The following is a 26,620-nucleotide window of genomic DNA, read 5'->3' as shown; positions in this document are numbered from 1 at the left end:
TGAACAGAATGAACTACTCATTTGCTATGCACATACACAGTCTAATAAATTAAATTATTTTTAACATTTTTCCTGTTACAATTTTACATTAAACTATGTCATAACAATCTTTACATAGAAAATTCTAAACTGCGAACAGCAATTTATATTTATTAGTGCAACAGAAAGGTATAGTATATGTTTTCACTGTCACTTAATGACGACTTCAATTTGATGAGGCACCTGCCTGTAACACTGACTTTGTACAGGAAACCAAATACAACACAATTCGCTCAGTAAGTCACCCAATGAAGTAAGGTATTACGTGCACTTTCCACTTTGTGTAACTTAATGAAGTTATCACTCTTACAAAACACGGAAGTTATGTCATTAGTACTTGGGTGGTGTATACTTAATTTTAGCATGTATTACATAGGATGCATGGAATATAAAACTGTTATTTGTTAAGAAAGAGGCTGTGCAGTTATGTTGGAATCACTGTATCATCATTTTCACAAAACACAATTACAGTACTGAATATGAACAAAATACTGGTAGATTTTTCAGTTGAAAATTTAAAACCAGTATTTTCACACCACACCTCCAGCTTCTTAATTAATTGTTAGTTTTTAACACCATGTGATTGCTGGGAGGCTGGAAGAAATGTGAAAATTGAAAAATCTTTTCCAATAAGGGACCTTAAAATACCCTTCTTACAATTTATTTCCACTAAAAACATATTCACAATTAGAACATTTGCTTAAAACGCAGTGACTGACATACAATGTAAAGTCATTTCTTTATAGCTACTAGAGTGACAGTGGGATTCCATTTGTGGTATGCACATATCTGCCCATGTTTGAGAAGGTGAATTAAAGTAGTTTGTTTCCTTTTCAGCGGAGTGCCACAACATGCTACAGTAATTTTGATATTAAGTTTGTGATGCGTCATGTGCTTCAAATAATGCTAACTCAAGCTCTTACAGTGAAAAATGGTGTTGTCACCTTCATTGGAAGACCTTGATTTATCAGCCGCTCCTCTCAGTGATTGCTTGGGGACAACAAAACATTTGATCTTGGTTAGCAGAGGCAAAATGCACTCGCATGGTTTTGACAATTTATGAAGCTCAGCAATTCTTGTAACGACCTCTGGTTGCACTTTTTGAATTATGAACTAACGTTCAGCAATTGTTACTTGGAAAGCTTTGAGGTTCATTATAGTTTGTCCACAGTTCAACTTATTAAAGAGCTGTGCGTCGCGCTCTCTCTCTCTCTCTCTCTCTCTCTCTCTCTCTCTCTCTCTCTCTCCCCCCCCCCCCCCCCCCTCGATTCTTGTGCTACATTCCTCACTGTACAAATGAACAGGATGCCCTCTCAGTTATCCTGAAGACTTTGGCACAGATGCACAATGACATGGGGAACTGTGCATGTAGTATGATCCTCCCATTCTTATGTTCTGCCTCTGCATTAAAGCACAGCTAGTTCATTGTATATCATCCAAGTTACCTTTCTGAATGCCAATCCTTACCTTCTGCCCCTTTTCTGTCTAGCACGTGGCTTCAGACTGGGAAATGATCATCAACCAGTTTTCATTGAACAAGGTCTTCAGGAATGCTCAAAATCGGATCTACAGCGGAGAATGACCACATAGCGCCGCTTAATTGCATTCTCTATTAATGTTCAGAAAACAACAAGAGGCTTGCAACAGCTAGACTCCTGGGGTAGCTAGTATTAAAACCCCATAGCAGATGATATGGCTTAAAATCCACCCAGAGGGGAATGGGCGGAAGGGTTGTATGGTCAAATTACTGATAATCTTACAGTCAACTGGTTCATGTGACGGCAAGCAGAACAAACACATAGTGACCTAATGACATAAATTGTAAAACCAACGGTATATACTCTGGTGATGGAGTGAACCGAAGCCATAATCTACATAAACGCAAGTCTCAGCACTCCACTGAAGTCTCAATTCCTTCGCAAATAGCCTGAACCAATTTACATTCTAATTTAAATAGATGTCATCTTGTAAGTGAGATTTTAATTTTATTTCAACTCTCCATCTCTCTTTTTGTCAAGATGTGGATGCTACAACAGTTGAAGGTTTACTGGTTTTCTACAATGGGTCTTTTTCAGATTTGCATTGCAAGACAGAAGAGTGGCCTGATGATTTTGGATTCATTACTTTACACCTTTTACAGGAGAAACGTACTGAAGAATCAATAGAGGTCATCACAGATACTTGTCTCTGATGAAGGACATTGTCCAAAAGCTAAGCTGCTTTTTGGACTTTTCTACCCGACTTGTGTGCACCTACCTCTTTGCTGTATTCTCATATGCTTATTTCATGGAGTTTATCATTTACTTAGATGTATTCCTCACAAATGTGAACATGTGCAGGCCACTGATCCATATACTATTCTTCCAATCATGTTGAATGCTACTAGTCTTTAGCAATTGTTTGCAAAAACAGCAGTGTCACAGTTTTCTGTATAATCATGCTGATCACATTCAGCAGTTTTATAGTTCTAAAATCATCAGCAATGACAGTGAATCTGTTTATTGAAACAATCTGGTCCACAAATCAATGAAGTAACAGAGGAAATATTCAACAAACTAGTAATAAAGTTGGCCCTAATGAGAAAGAATAAATGACTGATGAGACATTGGTACAAGTATTTGGAAGACTGATGAAGTAGCATTGAAAGAGGATTGTTGAAATGATAGGCAAACTTACAGCACAGTGTATCTGTGAAACTTCACACATTGCTAGAATCACTGAGATGATGACTGTAGTTTTCATTAAATCCATATTATAACAATGAAAAAATATCACACAATTATGATGTTGCTAGATGAATGCCATTATCTTAAAAACAGGGTGTCCCAGGTGGAATGGTCAATATTCAGGGATATGGCAGGAACGATCATTTTGAAGTAAAAATGTCTAGTGAACATAGGCTCATTAATGCATACCTTAAAAGCAATGATATTGGCATACCTTAAGGGCAATGATACTGTGAAACAAATCTCTTCCACTGCAAGCTCCTTGCATTCCAATTTTTAGAAAAGAAAAATAGATCCAGTTCACACTGGCTCTAAAGAACATACCTCAAGAGCTACAAGCACTTTTTCATATCAGCTACTGTGAAACACTCCTCTTCTGCTGAGCAAGTGCTCCTAGCTCTAACGTATACATTCTAGAGCCCTTGTTTACTATACATTTTCCTTCGAACGATCGTTTCTATTACACCCCTGAATACTGACCATTCCTCTTGGGACACCCTGTATAACTGGTATCGGAAGGGGTCGCATACGACAGAATGGTGATTAACACAAATGATGATATTCTTTGCGAGTAAAAACAGTGGTGAGATACGGGATCTTTTTTCATATATCAAACTTCAGCAATCTCTTGAAACTGGTAATGTTTGCTTACAGCAAATCTCATGCTTGTGAAATATGAGCTGTTCTACTGTGAATTCAAATACACAGATAGGATTCAACCACAACTCACTGGGTGCCTCATTACACACTTTTAATTTTAAAACCGTATTTGTCCTCAATACTTGCTGTTAGCTTGGATTTCACTAATATTTATATGCCAAAGAATAGTGTTTGAAACATATCTGTTGTCTTCAAATTTTCTAATTACATAACTCACAGGAGAAGAAAGATTGGATTGCCACTGTTTACTTTTTGTCATTTGTAACATCCTGCATCAAAAACTTGAGACAAATCACAGTAACTGTTTTGTGAAATGGCTGGCTCAGATATGATATTCATACACACTGTATTAGACTTTGTAGTTGCATGGCAATGCCAGTACTGACATGTTACAAAATAATATAATATTGTTTTAATAATAATAATAATAACAATGACAACAATAACATTAATAATAATAATAATAATAATAATAATAATAATAATAATAATAACAACAACAACAGCAGTGATGATGGATACCCAGCACCTGTTAGTCTGATTATACATGTGTGGTTCTATTTGCCAGTTTTATGCACATTCTCAACTATGTAACATTATCAACACATATGTTATCACGCATGTATCTTCAGTCAAAAAAATAATATCTACATATTGACACAATAACACTACAGTGTTACTGCCAGGTAATATTAGTAAAAGTAACAAAAAGTAATTATATTTAAAACTTATTTCATTGAGACTCAAGAATGTGTTTATATAAAAAGTGTCTTTCAATTACCAATGAGAAAATCAAAATCAAACCACTGTTCACTAACTAATCCTATTGTACATGTGGTTCTTAAATGAAATCATTGATTTATTATGTATTTTATAGAACTTCAAATGTTCAAAATCCACCCTCTTTTTATTTGTTCTCATAATTCATTTGAAGCAGTATGAATTTTTAATGAAGTGTATAATATGAGAACAGCCTTTCATCTAATTGATTTGAGACATTTAAAAATAACTTTATATGAAGAGAACAACAGACTAGGTGGCAGTGAAAGGTACTGATCAATCTCTTATGCAACTATAAAAAGTTTGAAGATGAGTCAATAAACAACTAATTATTAACAAATTAGCAAGTTGTGTACAAGTGACCAGATTCCTTATATACTGACATCATCTCAGTTCTAAAGATCACTAAAACAATGCAATATGATAAAAGAAACTAAAAGCAATTTCCACATTACAGATTTGGAAGATGATGAATGTCAATTAGGATGAGAGACATAATGGCATGCTGCAACACATGAGAAAGAAAACATAAAAAATTTGTTAAATTATCTTACTGCAATCTAAATCTAACCCGCAAAGCTCCTCAAATCTTGAAAACAACATCCACTTATATATGATGAAGTATACTATGTTGTATTCCTTTGGGCTTAATTCTTCAGAGTAAAATTAATAAGAACAACAGACACCAAACACTTAAGTTGTTTTGAGCTATAATTTCATCAGAGCTCCTGCTTAAACTGACAAGCATTACGACAAATATATTATTGGGATAAATTTTTAAATACTTCCACATTCAAGGTTTCTACAAAAAATAAAAAAATAAAATAAAAATAAATATGTAGCTAATTATCTTGATATCAAATGTGCTTTGCTTTTTTTCTGTCACTTATAACTGTAGGTGTTAACAGTAATTGAGTAAAATTCTCTGTTTATAGCTGTACAATAGTACCTTGGCTAGCAATGGAACTAAAGACAGTATAGAGAAGGACGTCAATTAGAAACAGCAAGTAAGTTGCATTCTACATAAAATGCAATACTAATACATAAAGGAAAGACTACGGAATGTAAATCTATAAAAGTTCCATGTCTCTGGGAGATGTAGGGCACATTGGATGGATGTGATGTACGAAAAAAGAAACTTCAAACCACAGCGCAAATGAAATTCAGATATACAGATGCAACAACCCAAATAACAGCACACAGTAGTTGTAGGTCTCAATTGGAAGACTTAAATTATTTCACAAATTACTTTACCGAACAAACAAATAAATAAATATTCTTTCTGAAACAGATGAAAAAGGAATTAAAAATAAATGACAAAGATAACATTCAAGCACTACGAAGAGTGACAGACAGAAAAATAAATAAGTAAATAAATAAATAAATAAATAAATAAAGACCATCTTGAGGTGACTTGACATTTCAAGACGAAACACGAAACTACTGAACAAACACAGAAACTTAACTCAAATGAAAAATGTTTATAAAAAATTTGGATTTTTTTGTTTGTTTCGTATATATACAATGTAACTAACTTGATAAAAATATATTACATTGACGTCATTTTGATTCTATGTTCTAAATTTTCTTGTAGCCTGGACACACACACACACACACACACACACACACACACACACACACACACACACACACACACACAAAAATAAACACAACTGGTTAACACGTATATGTCTGTGAAGGCGTTTCAATGAGAAACACAAAAACACTTTGACTTCAACATGTCCTGGGCAATATTATAAAGCCACTAAACATGGGCCTCTGTGAACAATCCAACATGGCGAGTCTGTGGTCTGCCAATCATAGGCCGGTGTGGTGTACGACAGACATCACAATCAGCTTTCCCCAAGAGGTAGTGAGTGTGACAACATAACCACGATGTCCAGGTTATGTCACTGCAAACACAACAGTGGGACATAAAATGTAATGGCGGACTCTACTTGTTACCAAGATGTTTCACTGCAAAATGTAATGACCGAAGCTACTTGTTACCAAAATTATCATATCATTTGATCTGATTTATGCATGTACAAATTATTAGTGTGCTAAAGTTCAGTGAGAAACTTTATGAAAAGCAATATAGTACGCAAAAATAAACATGTTTTCAATATTCCATCTTATAATCTGAGAAATTATGTAGCAATTTGTATGAAAACAAATTGGTCCAATGACTTCTAACATGCTTAGAAAAAGTGATAGCATAAAACTGAGGGTGTGTCCAGAAAAGTGCTATATGAGCGATCACAACAAAGGGACATGGTTAGATAAACTTGAAATACCATTAAAATATGATTTACTATATTAATCATAAGAAAGGATATACATATATATTTTATGTAAACCATATATGTGGCCCAGAATAAAACAGCAAAGATGTGAGCAGTAATAATATATACTTCTGAGGAATGAGAAACTTCTGAAAGTTGTGTTATGGATGAAAGTTAATGAAGGGTATAAGTCTAGTTAAAGACTCCAGAAAATAATAGAACAGCGCACATTTGGTAGTAATTTAACTTCACTAACCATTTAGACAGAATCAGCAGAATCTACTACAGATTCTGAACTTTCCTAACAAATTAAACATTTATGCCAGTGACTTCAAATGTGACATTTATCAATGACAAGGAATTAGTCATGATGCAACATACAGTTTTAATTATCATGAATGCGCCTTACAATACACAATTAGTAGCAGACTGAAAGCTCATTTCTATCATAACTGTTTCTGTACATACAGGGTGAATCATCTAAAACTGGCACTGCAAATATTGTGGAAATGGAAAGCCCTATTGATGTGCAGTTTACACAGAATGGACTGGTAGTCAGGGGCTGGTATTGTTAGCCAATCAACAGGTTGTAATACTACTTAGAAAGCGTATTTTTGTGCTCACACACCCTTTTTAAATGTACCAATGCCTATTGACATAAATAAAATAAAAGTAGGGTAAACTAGAATGCTAAATGTGTTTGTTGCAGGATTCTAGTGCAAATTGTTTATGAGATATTGTATTTTGGAAGGTTTCCACATGGATGCTTGTTTGTGCCAATCAACCTGCATGGTTGTTACGTATGATGGTGTTATGTTTGCTTACAGTGTGCTTGTGTGTTCCGGAACTGCATTGTGACTTGCTAGTTAGTCAGTGTGACAATCTAAGCAGTAGGTCATGAGTGGATGATGAATTTTACCAATGCAGAAAAAGCTGACATGCTCACTGTGTATGGAGAGTGTAGGAAGAATAATATCCCAAAGATATCAACCACCTCACCAATTTTTTATCAACCTCGTCAACCAGTTACATCAAAGCGGTAGTGTAACACCTAGACAACATAACAGGAGGAAATGTGACAACAGAAATGGGGGAAATTAATTATCTTGCAGCTGTTGCAGTTGATCCGCACGTTGGATCCCATGCAAGTGCACGAGGAAGTGGCACGAGTCAGGCAAGTGTCTACGCACTCTGCATTGACATAGGTTCCATCCCTGACATATTTCTTTCCATCAAGAGCTGCATGGAAACGATTAGAGGATCATGTTAATATTTGTACATGGGCATAAACATAGGATACTTCAGATGTATCATGTATCTTGTTAAGTGATGAAGCCAGATTTACCATTCGTGGACAGGTAAACCGCCAGATCATGCTTTGTTGACAATCCTCACTGGCTTCGTCAGGTGGAATATCAGCTTCCATGGAGTGTAAACATATGATGTGGGATAATGAACAATCAGCTCATATACCCATCTTTCATATACGGAACCCTGAATGCGCAGAAATATTGCAGCCTCCTAAAAGAGCATCTTCCACAGACGCTAGCAGATGTTCCTCTGCAGACTAGGAGGAACCTGTGGTACCAACATGGTGGCTGACCACACCATAGGGCATGAAGTACTAGAGTGTGTCTTCACAAATTGTTTCCAAATTGTAGGATTGGATGCAGAGGGCCTGTACCTTGGCCAGCCCATTCCCCAGATTTGATGCCTGTAGACACTTTTCTGTGGGGAAAACTGAAAGATGCTATCTACAGGGACATACCAACTACACCCAATGATAAGCAATCCTGTATTACTGCCACCTACTCGAACATTTCCACTGAAATGCTAGCATGTGTGCAGCAGTCATTCCGTATCAGACTGGAAGTGTATATTGCTGCTGCCAGTGGTCATTTTGACCACAACCTGTCATAGTCAACTGTCTCATTACTGGTAAGAATCCACATAACTAGTGTATGTACTTCTGATATTATTTGGTGTGTGCTACCACAAGTGCTGTAGAAGTGTCCGTGTGGGAACTTTTCGAAGTATGTTATCTCATAAAAGACTCTCAATAGAATCCTGCCACAAACACCACTGCCATTCTAATTTATACTACTTTTAATTTGTTAATGTCGAAAGGCAGAGTCTCATTTAAAAAGTGTATGTTTGCACCAAAATACACTTTGCAAGTATCTTTACAATCTGTTGGTTGCCTGACAATACAAGCCCCCTGAGTATCAATCCATTCAGTGAAAACCACACAAAAGCACTTTCCTTTCCTGCAATATTTGTGGTTCAAGTTTTAGGAGATTCAACCTGCATATAGCACATCAAATACAGTGAATGCTTGTATCTAATTACCAATACAGATGTTAAACCAGGTAAATTTGATACAGAAATACAAAGGAATCTACAAATTAAATATAACTATTTATCTGAGAATGGACAATAATATCCAAAATTAGTAATGGATTAAAATGAATCTTCAAGAACAGCAATTGATTTTTGGCAGTGTTCTACGATATTTATTCACACTATCAGAAAATAAAATGACTCAAAAATAAAAGCAATATACCATCACAATCAATGTGAAGATGTTTCAGAATACCATAATAACAGTACTGTCGTAAACTTTTGTGACTTGTTGGAGACTATACCTTCATTTCAAAGATATAATGCTGCAGTAACAGGTGGAAATTTAAGATTTCACGATATGCTATTATCGTTCAGGAATCACTATTTATATTTCCAAATGATGTCAGTTTGATTATAGACACCAAATATGTGAATGTTAAGAGGAAAATATGTATCACCACACTGAAGCAAACGAGGTTATCAAGATCCACACATAAAAATTTTAATATGAATGGTTTCTATATTTTAATTAAGAAATACAACAACTTGCTCTGGGACACTGGATACAATCCTATACTATTGGTAGCTCCTTGCAAAACTGAATGAAACTTCTTATGATTATTATAACTACAAGAATATCAGGTATAATTACAGTATAGTCCTCTAGTACATCGATGACAATACGGCAACACAGATTTTATGAAGCAGTCATTCACTCACTGGTATAGGTGAAAAATAAGATGGGTTGAATTGAGCCAATGGAAAAACACAAAAACCTGCCAGACACAAACTGCCTTAACAATATGAGTAGAAAAATGGAAGGTATGGTTATGAGTTAGTATCTGCTGACTGAAAATTACTTCGAAGAAAACTGTTCAAAAATTCCGGAACACAGGCACAAAAATGTGAAAAATCTAATCTGTGTACATACCGCAAATAGAGATCACAAAAAAACAAAAAACTTTAAGAGCTAGCAAGTTGCAATTCTCTCTTGTAAGTGAAACAGTGTTTGTGTATTAATAAAAGTGAAATCTTCTCAGCTTGTCAGGCCAAAAAGAGTATCACCTCGAAGCAATGTTTCTACAGAAGATGAATAGCAAAAAATGTGTCAAAGTTGCTTCCAGAATATGTTGTTACATCAGCGAAATTTTCCACAGAATGACTGCATCATCAGGTTAATATGTTTACAATAATGAGAGAACAATTTCCAGCTCTAACATCACTTTGATATTCAATATTTAGTTCATGACTCTCCCCCCTCAATGACTTTATTAAAATTGATATTATGAACAAATTCTTAATGCCGTAGAATCATAGTGTGTGTGATAAAGTGGAGAACTTGCAAAATTTATTATCACAGTAAAGTGGGGAGAAATTATACTATCAACGTCACCCCCCCCCTTCTCCCCCAATCACAACAACTGCCAGGCATAACAGTACCAAATGCAAAACATGATGTTCTTATTGATCACCTTGTTAACAGTAAAATAAACTCAAGAAGAGGCCTGTTTAACAAAACTATAAAAAAATTTCATCAAGAGAATACAGCTCCCAACAAAAAATGGTTTCATAATGAGAAAACTGGAGTACACATTATTGTAACATTCATCTTAGTCCCCAGATTTTGCCCCACTGACTTCTACCCTACACCCCACACACACATGAATACTTGTGGATGGAAAATGTATGAAGTGCAATAAAGATGTTATCACAATCATACACACATATTTTGAATACTCTCCAGAGTAACAGTTTAGGGAAAGAAACTACTCATTGGAACAGCTTCAGACTCAAGTGCACTGACGTTAAGGGGAAACTACATTAAAAAAAAGTTCATTTATAACACATCAAAAAATCTTTCACTGCCTGACAGAGACATGTTCATCCTGTTGTCATTTTGCAAATGATACTAATAAAATTAGAAGAAAAAAAAAATCAGAAATTGGAGGGAGAGGGGGGAACAAATTATTGAGCCACAGAACTAACATCTGAATGTAAGAAAGTGAAGGTAATGCAGAAATTACCACAATCATAACATGAAAATGGATGGAATCTATTTTACACAATGTTCAGGAGTACTCAGGCACAACATGTAGAGAAAACATTTAACAGACCAAGAAAAATGTCATTCAGAAATATCAGAAAAGTGCTAATGAGAATTAAGTAAAACCAGACTTATCAAAGCCATTATGGCATCATACCTGGCCATATTAAAAAAAAAAAAAAATTGTTCAGTGACATATATTAGTAAATGCACCAAGACTGAGTGTTTTGGTTGACTGACACACAGGTATAGCACCATATAACTGAAAGTTACACCAAAATTGTCAATATATTAAGATAAACCTTATTTAATACTGAAGAGAGAAGTACACCATATAAAACTGTCTGTTTATAATTTCATTGCTATTTGTCATGGGAAGTACAAGTGCACACTGCTTGACAAAAAACATGGAGCATCCAGAAGGGAAGGAGGAAACAAAATGAAACTTCATGGGATGAGAGGGTATGTGATGTTATTTCCTTGATTAAAAAAAAACCTGGCACTACGAGCCCAACTACCAGAGAGATGCTGCATCCCCTCTAGCCTGGAGGCACGCATCGATTCACTTATGAAGCTGTTATATCCTCTCCTCAGGCAAGCTGGTTCTTGCTATTTTGGATACTGGCACTGGGAAAGAGTTGATATCAGACTTGGTCCCACATCTTCTACCGGTGATAGATCTGAGAATCTTGCTGGCCACAGTAGTACCTCAACAACATGCTGCCAGCTTACAGACGCATGCCATGTACGAATTAGTAATGTCCTGTTGATAAATGGCACCACAATACTGTTGCACAATAGGTAACACATGCAGACGCAGAATGTCCATGACATACTGTTATGCCATCAAGAGTTCCTTCAATCACTACCAGACATGACCCGATATCCCTCCTGATGGCTACCCACACCATAACACAAGGAGCAACATCACTTGTTGTGCCTCTCCATATCAATGGAAGAATGGGACCTCTCCCCAGGTCACTGCCATACTCGTCAACAATGGTCATTTAGGGTAGCACATAACTGTGATTCATCAATAAATGTGATGCAATGCCATTCATCTATAGTCCATTACTCCCAGTCATGGCATCACTTCAAATGCAGCCATTCGTTACAGTGTTAATGGTAGTGTACACATGCGGTGGCAGTTCCTAGTCTGGCTGCTGCCAGTCTCTGACCAATGGCGTGATATGACACAGATGTTGCAGCGAGTCCCTTACTTGTTCTCAGATGGCACATGAGGATGTGAATTGGTTACAATGGGCTTTGTGCATCATACCCACTGATGGTGTGTACACATACGAAGATACACTGACGTCCAACCATGTCTTCTGGGTGCTTCACATTTTTTGTCACACACTGTATACAGGGTGTCCCATTTATCTTGACCACCCTAAATAGCTGTTTGTCCACATGCAAATTAGAAAATGTTTCAAGCAAATGTTCTTTAGCTGTCAGGGGGTCAATTGCCTTCATTGTAGCTTTGTTTTTTTACAAAGATATGAACAGTGGTATGACTTTTTTTTTTAAATGGCACCCTGTATTTTTTATTCAATAATTCATTTCCTCTCCTAAAGACCTATTCAAAAATGTATCACCGTTTCCCATTCTTCACCACTCACTGAAACACAACGTTATTAATTACATAACACTACACTGACATTGACGCTCCCAGCACTTAGTGCAGGTACTCGGGGTAACGGAACACACCCACGTGCTGAAAAGTAGAATACAAAGCCATCATTCCGTCAACCATCGTCAGTTGAAGAGTTGTGTGAGTAGAATGTACACCAATGAAGAGAAGGTAGAAATGCTACTCATCTATTGGGAATGTAAGTTAGCAGAACAGTAACTGCAATACTGTTTTCTCATTTAGGGGTACATTTAATACAGTAGTTTAGTCCTTTTAAATACTGTTGTGTAAAGTAGGCATACAGAAAGGCTGTGCTTCCTACAAAGTGCATCAACATAACGTTTCTTTTATTGTTGTTGTTGAAGGTAGGCAAAATGCTACGCAGGCAGCGGAACTGTACAGAGAGCAATATTCTGACAAGAACCCACCTTCCCAACAGATGTTTTCTTGTCTTGTTATGACGCTTCAGGAAATGTGAAGTTTCAACGCACAACAACGCAATTGTCGTAGCACTCGCAGAGACAAGGCTGCCGAAGTTACTGTTCTCACTTTCGTTGCTATGAATCCACATGTGAGCACACAACAGCTTGAACACGAGATTGACATTTCTAAAACCAGTGTACATCGTATTCCTACATGTCGCCAGTTCCATCCTTACCATGTACACCTATATCAACAATTGCATGGGAACGATTTACAGAATCGTGTACAGTTCTGTCAGTGGGCTCAGCAGCAAATCCTCGCCAACCTGAACTACTTCTCCAATGTTCTATTTATTGATTAATGTTCCTACTCAAACGAAGGACAGGTAAATACAAGGAACATGCATTATTGGTCCAGCAACAACCCATGATGGCTTAGACAGGTGGAATATCAGCATCAATGGGGAGTTAACATCTGGTGTGGCATGCCTGGTCTACAATTATTGGCCCTTATTTCATTAATGGTAGTCTGAACGGCACAGCGTATGTCAAATTCCTCAGACGAATTCTTCCTCCTCTTCTGGATGAAGTGCTGCTAAGAACCAGAATGCTTATGTGGTATCAACACAATGGATGTCCAGCACATAATGCCTTGGGTGCACTTCATGTTCTGAACTGAAGGTATCCTGCCAGATGGATTGATCGAGGAGGAACAGTTACTTGGCCTGCTGGGTCTCCTGATTTAAATCCTCTCAACTTTTTTCTTTGGGGATGTATTAAGGATGTTGTATACCGCGATATTCCAACAACTCCAGAGGACAGGCAGGAACGTATCGTGCTTGCTTGCAATTCCCTTCAGTAGGCAACACTGGAAGCAATAAATAATTCTTTCATTCAACAAGTGCACCAGTGTATCGGTGTCCAGGGTCACCACTTTGAGTACCTTTGAATGTTCTACTCCTGGGCAATGGTACAGGAGAGTCAAAGTCAACTTTGTGTTATGTTTTTACTTGGTTTTCATTTATGTTCTGACAACTCCAGCAAGTGGACGAGTTTGTGACCCTGGGCTCAAATTCAATGTTGTGTTATGTAATTAATAATTTTGTGTTTCAGTGAATGGTACACTGTGATACATTTCTGAATAGGTCTTTAGGAGACGAAATGATTTACCTAAAAAAAATACAGGGTGCCATCTTAAAAAGTCATACCGCTGTTTATACCTTTGTAAAAAGCAAAGCTACAAAGGAGGCAATCATGCTGATTGATTTCCCCCTTAATGTAAATGTCGTGTGACTAGGGCTTCCCGTCGGGTAGACTGTTCGCTGGATGCAAGACTTTCGATTTGACGCCACTTTGGTGACTTCCCCCTGATGGCTAAAGAACATTTGCTTGAAACATTTTAATTTGTATCTGGACAAACAGTTATTTAGGGTAGACAAGATAAACAGTGTAAGGATTTCTGTGTAAAATGATTGCAGTCTAATATATAACTGATCAAGGCCCTGGGTCTACAAAATAACTAATGGCAGGTCATTTCCTAATAAGGATTAACATTCAGTTGGAAATGGGGTTAGATATCGAGCATAAGCTCGGCTGGACATGGGATCTGGTAAGAAATGCCTATTTCCTCATCAAAGGACTGTGGTAGTGATATGAGCTTGTGTGGTAAAGAACTTGTTACAGGTCTGACGCAGAAAATATCATCATGGCCAAAGTGTTAAGTTTTCCAGTGAGAGTAAACAAAACTGAACTTACAGAAAAAAGGATGAAAGTAATTAAAAATATTCTTATGGAAAAGATGTAGTACAATATTTGTGCTGAACACATTCTGAAGCAAAGCAAGAAGTAATACAATATCATCCTGAAGATGTTCATGGAGAACAGCAAAAATGACTGAAAATACTATCTACCAAAAGGGCAGGTATTATTTACGAAGATACAAAGCCAAACTAATGATTGAAAATTCAGCTGTGTGTTACTCTTAGTGGAGTATAATTTAGAACGAAGTTATTAACAGTTCAGTAAATTTAAAAAATTCTTATTAGCTGTGATGTGCATGCAAAGGTAAAATGTCCATTCTAAGTTGGTAGAGCCAAATGAATAATTCCCTGAGAATTTGTCAGAACTGGCAGCTACTGACTATTCAAAACTCAAGGATTGCTTCATGTCCAAGACACACAAAATAAAATTATTCCATCTACGAGCCACGGGTAAAAGAAACATAAGCTGACTTTATATTCATATGATGAATGAGAAGTACAAATAACAAGCTAATGTAATCAAGTGAGTTCAACATGATTATACTAATGGTAATCGACAAAACTGGAGAGCATAGTTCTATTTACATTACTCTTTGAAATTGTCAATGGGGGAGATACGCAATCTGTTGATTTAAAACACGTGTGAACAAAACTTTTAAATCAAGATTGCAAATTTTCTTTATTGATTTCCGGTTTCACTCACTGATGGGCCATCTTCAGATCAATCTAAAATATTGTTCAGTGTGTGACAATTACCACACATTGTCGCATTCTTAGTTAAGTTGCCCTAAAATGAGAAATTTAGTTGTAAATTGATTAGTGATTAATGTTGTCAATTTACATAAGCAACTGAAATTTTTCATTAAAAGGCAACTTAGCTCAAAGGATATGACAATGTGTATTAATTTTCACACACTGAACAACATTTATCTGAAGATGAGCCGATACTGGTAATAAACAAAGAAAACTTGCGATCTTGACATAGGATTTTTATTCACACAGTTGTATTTACTGGTCAGGGATAATTAAATGAGATACTTCACTGAACAAAAGAATTTTCATTATGTGGAACTGAAATGGATTCAGTTTTGCAAGAAGAACAGCAGGCAGTTAATCCTCTGGCATTTATGATGAAAGGCAAAGACTTGAAGCATGAAGATACATGTATCTTTTCAGGTTACCTATTTATTACACATGTAAGGCAGGAATATGGTCTCTCAATTTCACCAAGATGGGTACAAGTGCTCACCTAATCTAAGTGACAAAATGTGAGGTGCAGTGATCAGTTCATGTATGCATGATGGTTGATCAATACACAAAGCATGTTAACTGTTCCAAATGTGTCTTAGTACTTTTTCCCTTCATAATGTATGTAAAATATGTAGTTACACAAAACTGTTATGGACATTAGCATCCATTCTGTGGCTTGGTGAAGTGTAAAAAACCGAATTTCAAATGAGCAGCAAATGCGAGCAAAACTTAAGGAGGAGGGAAACTAAAAACAGAAAGAAATCTTAGAAAACTGCTATTAAAGGTGGGTTGTTTTCCCAGGAAAAAGAGCTTCGAATAACCAATGTCATCTCACTGACACTGATAAACTCAAGGACATGATCGGCTGAGCGCGTGTCATCTGCTAAAAGGGAAAATATGTCAGATGACAGCTGTAAACAGGCACGCAGTGGATTAAAATAGGGGCACTGAAGCAAAAGGTGTCTCACCATCAACAGTTGAGACCAGTGGGGACAAAGTGGGGAAGGACCGACACTTAAAAGATGTCAATGGCTAAGAAGACAGTACCCTATCCGGAGTCTAGTTAAAATTACTTCCTCCCGACAATGAGGTCAAGAGGAAGAAGTCCAAGAACAGTGACGAGGTTTGACGTCCCGTAATTTATTATTGGGAAGTGCAGACCAATGTGTGTGCCATAAAAGAGCAACACGACGACATAAAATGCTCTGTAGATTGACAAACAGAACCATGCGAACAGCATGGCCAACAGAGAGAGACTGCAGCCTTTGCCGCTATATCGGCTGCCTCGTTTCCGCGGATACCAATGTGCCCTAGGAGCCAGAGGAATGCCACAGAGATGCCTCCCAAGTGGAGCATGTGGAAGCAGTCCTGAATCAGGTGGAGCAGAGGATGGACAGGATAATGGGTTTGGAGGCTGAGAAGAGAGCTGAGCAAATCCAAGCATAAAATATACTGTATCTGCTTATGGCAAAGGATGTGTTGGACAGCCTGGAGAACAGAGTAAAGCTCCACAGCGAAAACCGAACACTGGTCGGGAAGCTGAAATCTAATAGGGGTGTCACCAACAATATAGGCACTCCCAGCACAAAATGTGGTCTTTGAGCTGTCAATGTAAATAAACGTGGCAGCCTCCATTTGTGCACATAGAGCAGCAAATGCCCAACTATAAACTATGTGGAGGGGTGGGGGGTACTATCCGTGGGAAGCTCTGGCAAAGGTCACAGAGAAGGCAGGTCCGGGGGCAAAGCCAAGGTGGCACCGTATTCCCATTTGTCAAGAAAGTTTCTGGATATTGGAAGGAACGAGACTGTAGCAGTTGACAGAAGCGAACTCCTGGTGGTAATAGACAGGAAGGGTGGCCTGCATACCCCAAATCCAAGGAGGTGTTGATAAAAAGGGCATGGGTCAGATGAGCAGGCATGGAAGACAGATGACTAGCATAACGACTCAGAAGGACAGCGTGCCGATTGGACAGCAGAGGTTCAGCAGTCTCAGCATAAAGGCTCTCCACAGGGCTGGTGTAAGAAGTTCCAGACGCTAAACGCAATCCATGGTGGTGGCAGAGTCGAGAGGCTGAAGAACAGACAGCTGTGCAGAGGAGTAAACTATGCTTTCACAGTCCAATTTCGAGCACTCTAAGACATAATATAGGTGGAGGAGGACCACTCTGTCCGCTCCCCAGGAGGTACCACTCAGAAGACTGAGGGTGTTGAGGGATTACAGACAGAGAGTCAAAATATATGAAACGTGGGATGACCAGCACAGTTTCCTGTCAAACTTAAGTCCCAAGAATTTTGTGACATCCATGAAAGGAAGGTCGACAGGGCCTAGATGTAGGAAAGGGGGATAAAACTCCGTGCAACGCCAAAAATTTACAGATGGTCTTACTGGGAGAAAATCTGAAGCCAGTTTCGATGCTCCGTAAGTGGAGGTGATCAATAAATCCTTGCTGTTGTTCAAGGAGGCTGGTCCATTGAGAGCTGTAGTAGGTTGTAAAATCATTGACAAAGAGGGAGCCCGAGACATCGGGAAGGAGACAGTCCATAACAGATTTATGGCAGTGGCAAACAGTACAACACATAGCACGCAGCCCTGGGGCACCACATTGTCTTGGGATAAAGTGCGGGACAGAGTAGTGTTCACCCGCACCTTAACTGTGCGATCTGTCATAAATTCATGAATGAACAGGGGTAGACGATCTCGAAAGCCCCAAGAGAACAGTGTGCAAAGGATGTCTGTCCTCCAACAGGTATCGTATACCCTCCCCAGATCAAAATATATAGCTACCATTTGGTGTTTCCTGAGAAAATTGTTCATGACACAAGTGGAGAGAACAACAAGATGGTCAACTGCAGAACGATGCTTTCGGAAACCGCATTTGCCAGGCGTTATAAGGTTTCGGGACTCCAGCCACCAGTCTAAACATCAATTTACCATCTGCTCCACAACCTTACATACACTACTCGTGAGAGAGATGGGGGATAACTAAAGGAGAGATGTTTGTCCTTTCCAGGTTTTGAAACAGGAATGATGATAGCTTCCTGCCATCTTCTGGGAAAGATACTGTCAGTAGAAATTCGATTATGAAGGCGAAGGAGGTAACGCAGACTACGGTATGATAAATGCAGCAACATTTGAACGTGGATGCCATTCGGTCCTGGAGTGGAAGAGCGAGACGAAGAGAGTGTGTGTTGGAGTTCCCACATAGAAAAGACAGTATTACAGCTCCCATGATTTTGAGAGGAGAAAGCAAGAGGTGACATTTCTGCTGCTCGTTTCTTCGGGAGAAAAACTGGTCAGTGATTTGAAGAGCTCAAAATCTCAGCAAAATGTTGACCCAATGAGTTAGAAATTGCGACTGGGCCCACTAAGGTACCCTGCGCGACAGTTAGCCCAGAGATCGAGGAGTAACTAGACATGCCGGATAACCACCGAATTCGACTCCAAACTATAGATGAGGGAATGAAGGTGTTAAAGGGGCTAATAAAGAATTCCCAGCTTGCCTTCTTGCTATCATGGATGATGCAATGGCATCACACACGTAACTGCTTACAGCGGATACAGTTGGCCAGATGGCGGCAGAAAACGTGAAGAGCACGTCTCCATGCACGTGTTGGTTCCACCAAGGAATTGGGGGACACCGGGGCAAAGGGGAGGTACTATATATTGAATATTCCACACCTGTAAGAATAACTTCCGTAACATGAGTGACCTGATCGTCGATACTAGGAAATGGACGGTCGTCAAACGTTGCGAGAGAGAAGAAAAGTGTCTAATCGGGTTGAGAAAACTTCCAGTGTCTTGGGTACATAGATGGCAGTTGTGGCTGTAATCGAAGGACACATGGAAAATGGTCACTAGAGTGTGTAAGAGAGAACCATTCAAAGTGCTGAGCTAGCAGAACAGTACCAACCGAAAGGACCAATTGAGAGAAAGTGGACATGGAGGCAGACAAAAATGTATGTTCCGCAGGCATACCAGATCCACTCGGTGGAAGAGGTCAATCAATAGGGAGCCTCTCTGACAAGGACACGGAGATCCCCAAAGCAGGTGGCGGGCACTGAAGTCCTCAACCAGCATGTAGGGGGGTGGGAGCTGACCAAGGAGGTCGGCTCTTGCCATTGGTGTGGCTGATGGAATGTATATGGTACAAAGGGAGAAGGTATATCCAGAAAGGGAAAGATTTACAGAGACAGCTTGGAAGGAACTGTTTAAAGGGGTTAGATGTTAATGGATAGTATTATGGAGAAGAATCTTAAGTCCCCTGTGTGCCGGAGTGCCATCAACAGAAGGGAGATCAAACCTGACTGATTGGAAATAAGGGAAAACAGAGTGATCATGTGATGTAGCTGTGTTTCCTGAAGACAGAAGACAACTGGGGAGTAGGATCGTAAGAGGATTGACAATTCATCCCGATTGGAGCAAACTCTGTGGATATTCCAATGGATATTGTCATAAGGTGGACAGGAAAGGGGAAAATCTCACCACAGTTGCTATCAACTTAACGACCGCTGAGAGCCGGCAGCCAACGGTGTGGAACGGCATTCAGCCAAAGGCAGAAGATCCTGATCCATAGGGCAGCTTCTGATGCCAGTGATCAATTGGTTGATTTGCCACCAGCAGTGTGTGTCGCCAACACAGAAGATGGCTGAGGGTGGTACCGCTGTATGGTGCTGTAGAAGATAGACACCGTGGCGGAGAAGGAGAGGAACTTTCTTTCTTATGAGCCTTCTTGGAAACAGGATTTTAGAAGAGAGAGGAGTTGATGGTTGTGAGGTCTGGGTACATAAAAAATCTATGGGAGTAGGCTCTTTTTTGGAAGTCAGGGCGTCCGATTTTTGGGCTCATGATTTAGCAGGAGCAGACAAAGGTTGAGGCTTAAAGTGAGCGGGTGATAGTGGGGAGGTTGAACGGGCAATCTTTGGGCTGGCCGATTGGACGACTGTGGCGCTAAAGGTGAGATGGCTAGTCTGTGTGGCTACCTCCTTAGTAGGTCGAGAAGAGGCATGGTCAGTGCTATATTTACCCGCTGGGAGCTCAGTGAGCTTTCTACCGGCAAATAACTTACGAGCAGCAAAGATGGACACCTTTTCGTTCACTCAGATTTCCTGAATAATTTGTTCATCTACAAAGGTAGGGCAATCTCTAGAGGAAGCAGTGTGGTCTCCCATACAGTTGATGCAATGAGGGTATGGAGGTGGACAGTCAACCTCACGGGCATCACTGCCACATGTAACACATTTGGCTGTACTGGAACACGACTGGCTGGTATGGTTAAACTGCTGACACCAATAGCGACGCTATGTAAGAGGACGTAAGGGTGAACTAAAATGATCTCAAATCCCACTTTAATGTTGGATGGAAATTGAACTCTGTCAAACGTCTCGAAGAGCGTACGGGTCGGTACCAATTGTTTTTCAACCCATTTCATGACGTGATGTACGGCCGTTACGCTCTGATCAGACATGTAATTTTGAATGTCCTCATTGGATAATCCGCCGAGTGGTCTTGTGTAAAACACCATACACTAGAGTTTAACGTATGGTGCACTTCCACCTGGACAGGGAAGATGTGTAGCAGTGTAGCTCAAAGCAATGTTTGTGCCTGTAGGGCACTGTCTGTTTCTAACAACAAGGTACCATTTCGTAACCGGGAAGAAGACTTGATAGGGCCTGCAATTGCGTTGTCACCTTTCTGAATAATGAAAGGGTTGACTGTGGAGACGTCTTGACTTTTGTCAGACCGAGAAACAAATAGGAGCTTTGGCAGTGATGGAAGAATTTTCCTTGGCTGAGACTGATCTAACTTTCTCTTGTGGGCAGAAGCTTTAGAAGTATAGGAAGCCATTGCGGAAGTATCCCACATGATTTCCAGCGTCTCCGATGGCGTGCTCCTTCCTAGTGGGGGCCCTTTCTAAGGGCACTCCCGCCTTTGGTGATTGTCCACACCTCAGGTCACACCTCCCGAGAAACAGACAGAGTGACCAATAGGCACGTTCGGAAGGTACCAGCTCGGGTAATCACCCTTCCCTGGGCCTGGCCTCTACCAGGGGGTTCGTACGTGTCCTACCTGTCTACCTGGAGCAGGGAATTACGCATTACCCCGTCAATGGCTAGGCGTGGGAACACGTGGGTCGCCCTTCAAACATGCACAGGGAGGAAAGAAAGAGAAAGGGAGGAACAAAGAAAAGGAAAGGAGAGATCTCAAACGCCGCAAGAGAGAAGGAGGTTAAGAGAAGAATCAAGGAAAAGAGAAGGACAAAGTGAGGACAGAGACCTTTCAGTATAGAGAGCAAAGAAGAGAAACCAGGTCTTACAGTCATAAGCGGCTGTCTCCGGCCATAGGCACAAAACATGTCCCATTATATATATATAAAAAGATGATGAGACTTACCAAACAAAAGCGCTGGCAGGTCGATAGACACACAAACAAACACAAACATACACACAAAATTCAAGCTTTCACAACCAACGGTTGCCTCATCAGGAAAGAGGGAAGGAGAGGGAAAGACGAAAGGATTTGGGTTTTAGGGAGAGGGTAAGGGGTCATTCCAATCCCGGGAGCGGAAAGACTTACCTTAGGGGGAAAAAAGGACAGGTATACACTCGCGCGCACACACACAGATATCCATCCCATATACACAGACACAAGCAGACATTTGTAAAGGCAAAGAGTTTGTGTGTCTATCGACCTGCCAGCGCTTTTGTTTGGTAAGTCTCATCATCTTTCTTTTTAGATATTTTTTCCCACGTGGAATGTTTTCCTCTATATATATATATGAGAGAGACACATGATGGCTAATCAATATACAATGTATGTTAACTGATCCAAATGTGTCTTAGTACTTTTTCCTTTCATAATTTACATAATATATGTAGTTACATGCACACTACCATGTATTCAGGCTCTGAGAACAGTGACAGAAGAAGACTTTAAGCAATGACATTAGGTAGAGCTGAAGAAAAATGATCCCCCCCCCCCCCCCCCAAAAACACACACACACATTCACAAACCCCTTCAGAAAACCTTCTGTAACCTGGTCCCAGAGTACTGTGTAAAGCCCTCACAGGAATTAAAATAGTTCAAACTATTTGAAGCAGTTTTGTTACTATCACGATTCCACTGAATTCAGAGGAGTTACATATAAGAATGTACAGATATTATACATGCATTCCCTTGAAGCAGCAAAACTGCAATGTCAACCAATCTGACTCAAATTATACATTAATAATAGAATGAAAACACTGTTTTTGACAGAAGACAAGGTCTACTTACCAACTGCTGGAACGGGTAACTGTTGCAGAGGTCTCTCTCTCACTCGCGCGCGCACACTCACACACACACACACACACACACACACACACACACACACACAGAGCCGACATTAAAAATACTAGATTTTGAAAATTTTAAAACAGTTTCTGCATCACATAATGAAGAGAAACTGAAACAGGACAAGTATAAAATGATGTGCATGGAACATTAATGTTTAAAAACTGATTTCTTTTTTATATCGGTGAAGCTGTATTCCCTTTTTCTGACACGTGTCCTGTCCTCTAATCAAATAATTAGCATCTGTGTGAGATGAATCAATCACAATTTACACACAGTGTTAAATGGATCGTATAGTAGATCCATAGTCCGGGTTAAAGGATGAGGAGGAGGAGGAGGAGGAGGAGGAGGAGGAGGAAAATTCAGTTTGTTAGCAAAGACGTCACTCAAGACAAAGAACAAGTTAAAATTTTGGAAGGAGGGGAAGGAAACTGGTAATACCCTACAGTAAAAGCCTGCAAATACCTGAATCTGGGTGGCTACAACATGGATTTGAACTTTGGTCCTGCCGAATGTGAGTCCAATGCCATAACCACTGTGCCACCGCACTTGGTGGATCAGAGGCGAGAGAAGAGGCACAAAATTACTTTATTATTATTATTATTATTATTATTATTATTATTATTACCACCACCACCACCATTATTATTTCCGATTTTTGCGCTGTATATGCATTCTGATTTGTGGTTTTGAGTGCTATTTCCTTCAGTATCTATACATTTTCCTTTCATTATTCTGTCTTTGCCCTATGTCTGCCTAGATGGAGAGCCAGAAGCACAAATGTGCCACATACCAAAGAATGTGCCAGTTGTTGATGAATTTATATGCAGCAGGATAATTTTAACACTTTTTTATTAGGATGCTTTCTTATCTGTCTGTTCACTACAAATTTGACGACTGATTCTAAATTAAGTTCAGGATGAGCTACAGACTTGAAATTCTAAACACAGCTCAGAACTGGATGACAGTGCAATTGTGTAGAGGTAAGAACCATCTACCTGCAATAGGGGAGGAGGTGGGATGAAAATCGGGTGACACTATACAACAGCTGTGCTTAGCAGTTTGCGTCACTGCACCTACACACTGTAAGTGCGTCAATTACCTGCTGCAGAAAGTGTCTGCAAGAATTCATCTGATTTATAGGTGAACCTATGTAATGCCTGAAAGCAAATTTTTACCAGACTTGGCACACACATCACTTAGAACCTGGAAAAAAATTACTGTGGCAGTTAGAACCCTGTAGCACCCCTACAGATGAGGGTGGGGATGAAAAGGAGTGATATAAAAGCATTACTCAGGGATGTATGAAGCAACATCAATCAAATTTGGTACATTCATGACTCACTTTATTATGTTTTTATTAATTCGTTCTCTATCTGTCCATTTGATCCAAATTTTGCAACTGATTTTAAATTAACTTCCCCATGAGCTAAAGACTTGAAACTTTCAACACAGCACAGAACTGGATGGCAGTGCAATGTAACTCACTTGCTTGTCTGCTGTGTGGTGGAGTGTACTTTGTGTGCCATTGTCATTTCCCCTTTCCTGTTCAAGTTGCAAATGGTTCATGGGAAGAACAGTTGCAAGTAAGCCCCTGTGTGAGCTCAAATCTCTCTAACGTTTACCTTCATGGTTTTTTCTTATGACATATGTAGTAGGAAGCAATACGCTGTTTGACTCGTGAAGAGAAACTGAAATAAACCTGAAATTTGCCACATGTATCTGTTGTAATCCCATCAAAATGTTTGAGATCAACTGAAAAAAGAAGGAAAATAATTGTCTAAATAAAATAACTTTTTCATGTAACATGTTTTTTATTTCAGACTGAAAAAGTATAAAGCCCAATACAGATAGTTCTGGAAATTTGTAATTGTGAACTTTAATTAGCTATATAAATACTTGTGGGGTTTATTATGAAAAACTGGGGTGCATACAATACATAATTGATGCAGGACTAGTTCACTTCCAAACTATTATTTTTTGCACGTGCCTCATATTGTTTGTTATAAATCTTGGAAGCATTTTCATAGCTATTAAAAACACACAATCGCGAATTTTCAAAACTATCTGTATTGGGCTAAGAGAAATTATTTTTAACTTTTTACTCAGACATAAAAATGTAATACTAAAAATTTATTTTTATTTAAATAATTATTTCTAGGTTTTAAAATGTCCAAATTTGGAAAATCGTCTGAACTACAAATATGTGACAGCATAACCAACTAAATTCATTCAGTATATTTTGTGTGGCTGGGATATTTATTTTCGGGAACACTACACACACGGATAAGTGTGTGTGTGTGTGTGTGTGTGTGTGTGTGTGTGTAAAGCAGCCACATTCAATAGTCTCTGATCTGAATCTACAGTGATTAATTTTGGAAGAAACAAAGATAACAACTCCCACTATGGTCGAGGTGTTGAGTGGTTAATAGGCACATTAACAAGATGGAAATCACTGCTAAGCTTTCAGACACTTTCCTTCCTCAGCACTACATTGACACACAGACAGATACGCACATTCACTTACTCACGGCTTCAGTGTGTCAATTCACTACATTTTATTGGCATGGCAGCTAAACTGGGATAAGGGGTTGTGTCAGGTGAAGTAGTCGAGAGGAGGGAGAAAGGGAGGGAGGAATGGCTAATGGCAGGGAGGGAAAGGCAGCAAGGGAATGGAGAGCAATGTGGCACCAATCAGCTTGCCCTGGCAGGGGCAATGCGACTTGCATGTTGTATATAATGAAGTGCAGAAGTAGATTGGGAGGGAGAGATAAAATGAGGGAAGGGGGAGGGTGTGAGTGTAGACCGAATGAAGAGGCGGATATGGGGGCAGGGGTGGGAGGGGGCAGGGGCTAGCAGAGATTGAGGCCAGATGGAGTGCAGATTAGAGTATGTTTGAAGGAACAGTTCATATCTATGTAATTCAGAGAAGCTGGAGTTTGAAGGGTTGGGAGGGAAGTGAGGGAGATCCAGATGGCACGAGTTGTGAAGAAGCAGTCACTTAAGTATATTATATTGTGCTCATTAGTGTGATCCACTACTAGGTGCTTGGCCATAGTTCAGCAGCGGCCAATCATTCTGGTGGGCAGTTGGCTGCAGAAGTTACAATACAGCTAGAGTATGATCTGGCTACTTTCACAGGAGGCACATGCCTGTTATGGGGCTGGAATAGGACTTGCTGGATGGGTTTAATATGGCAAGTCTTGCTCCTAAGTCTTTTGCAGGGAACAATCCATACAGAGGGGGATTGGGAGTTGGTGCAGTAAGGATTTTAGTTAGGAGCAGGATGAAAGGTAGGTTAAGTCTCAGTAAAGTTTTTATCAGCGTAATATTGCATAATGAAGGATTCCTCATTTTCAGTTTGTGTGAGAGTGCTTGAATTAGTGGTGCGTGTCCTCCATTCTCACCACCTTTCTCCTCTAACCACCTCAACTCCACCTGACACATCCAAACATATGGACTAAATTGCATTGCTAGTACAATTTAGTCATACCTGGTTCAGCTGCAACAACAAAGCCAAGTATGTGTGTGTGTGTGTGTGTGTGTGTGTGTGTGTGTGTGTGTGTGTGTGTGTGTGTTGTCCTAAATCAGTTAGTTCTGAAAAAAGGAAGTTGTCCAGCTACATAGTAATGTTGTCATTCATTTAGTCCTTCCAATATTTGTATTACACCCAGGATTTTCCATTATATTTATGTAGCCATAGTTATTAAAGTTTTTAAGGCACTGCAGCATAGTCTGGGTGCTGGAACTCTGATGGTTGGGGATGCACCACGGCTAAATTAGTATGTTCTGTTTGCTGAAACCTGTACACTTGTGTTTTCCATTTCTCCTATTACTAAAAAACTA

At 39.3% G+C, this 26,620-nt stretch overlaps 1 protein-coding gene across 7 annotated transcripts in view; it reads right to left on the bottom strand.

Moving 5' to 3' along the window:
* The window catches only part of LOC126184696 (homeotic protein female sterile-like), a 263,983-nt gene that overhangs the window by 21,908 nt on the left and 215,455 nt on the right, over positions 1-26,620 (bottom strand). For 2 of the 7 annotated variants that reach the window (XM_049927207.1, XM_049927208.1), the window contains exon 16: positions 5,655-6,118. The exons of the other annotated variants lie outside the window; for them this stretch is intronic. In XM_049927207.1, coding sequence (XP_049783164.1) covers positions 6,111-6,118 — 8 coding nt within the window. In that variant the 3' untranslated portion in view covers positions 5,655-6,110. Of the gene's footprint in view, positions 1-5,654; positions 6,119-26,620 lie in introns of those variants that run through there. 7 annotated transcript variants of the gene reach the window in all.

This window comes from Schistocerca cancellata, chromosome 4, assembly GCF_023864275.1.
Source record: "Schistocerca cancellata isolate TAMUIC-IGC-003103 chromosome 4, iqSchCanc2.1, whole genome shotgun sequence".
NCBI classification, from domain to species: domain Eukaryota; kingdom Metazoa; phylum Arthropoda; class Insecta; order Orthoptera; family Acrididae; genus Schistocerca; species Schistocerca cancellata.
Note: the sequence above shows the minus strand (reverse complement) of the source record. Positions and strands in the feature narration are given on the sequence as shown.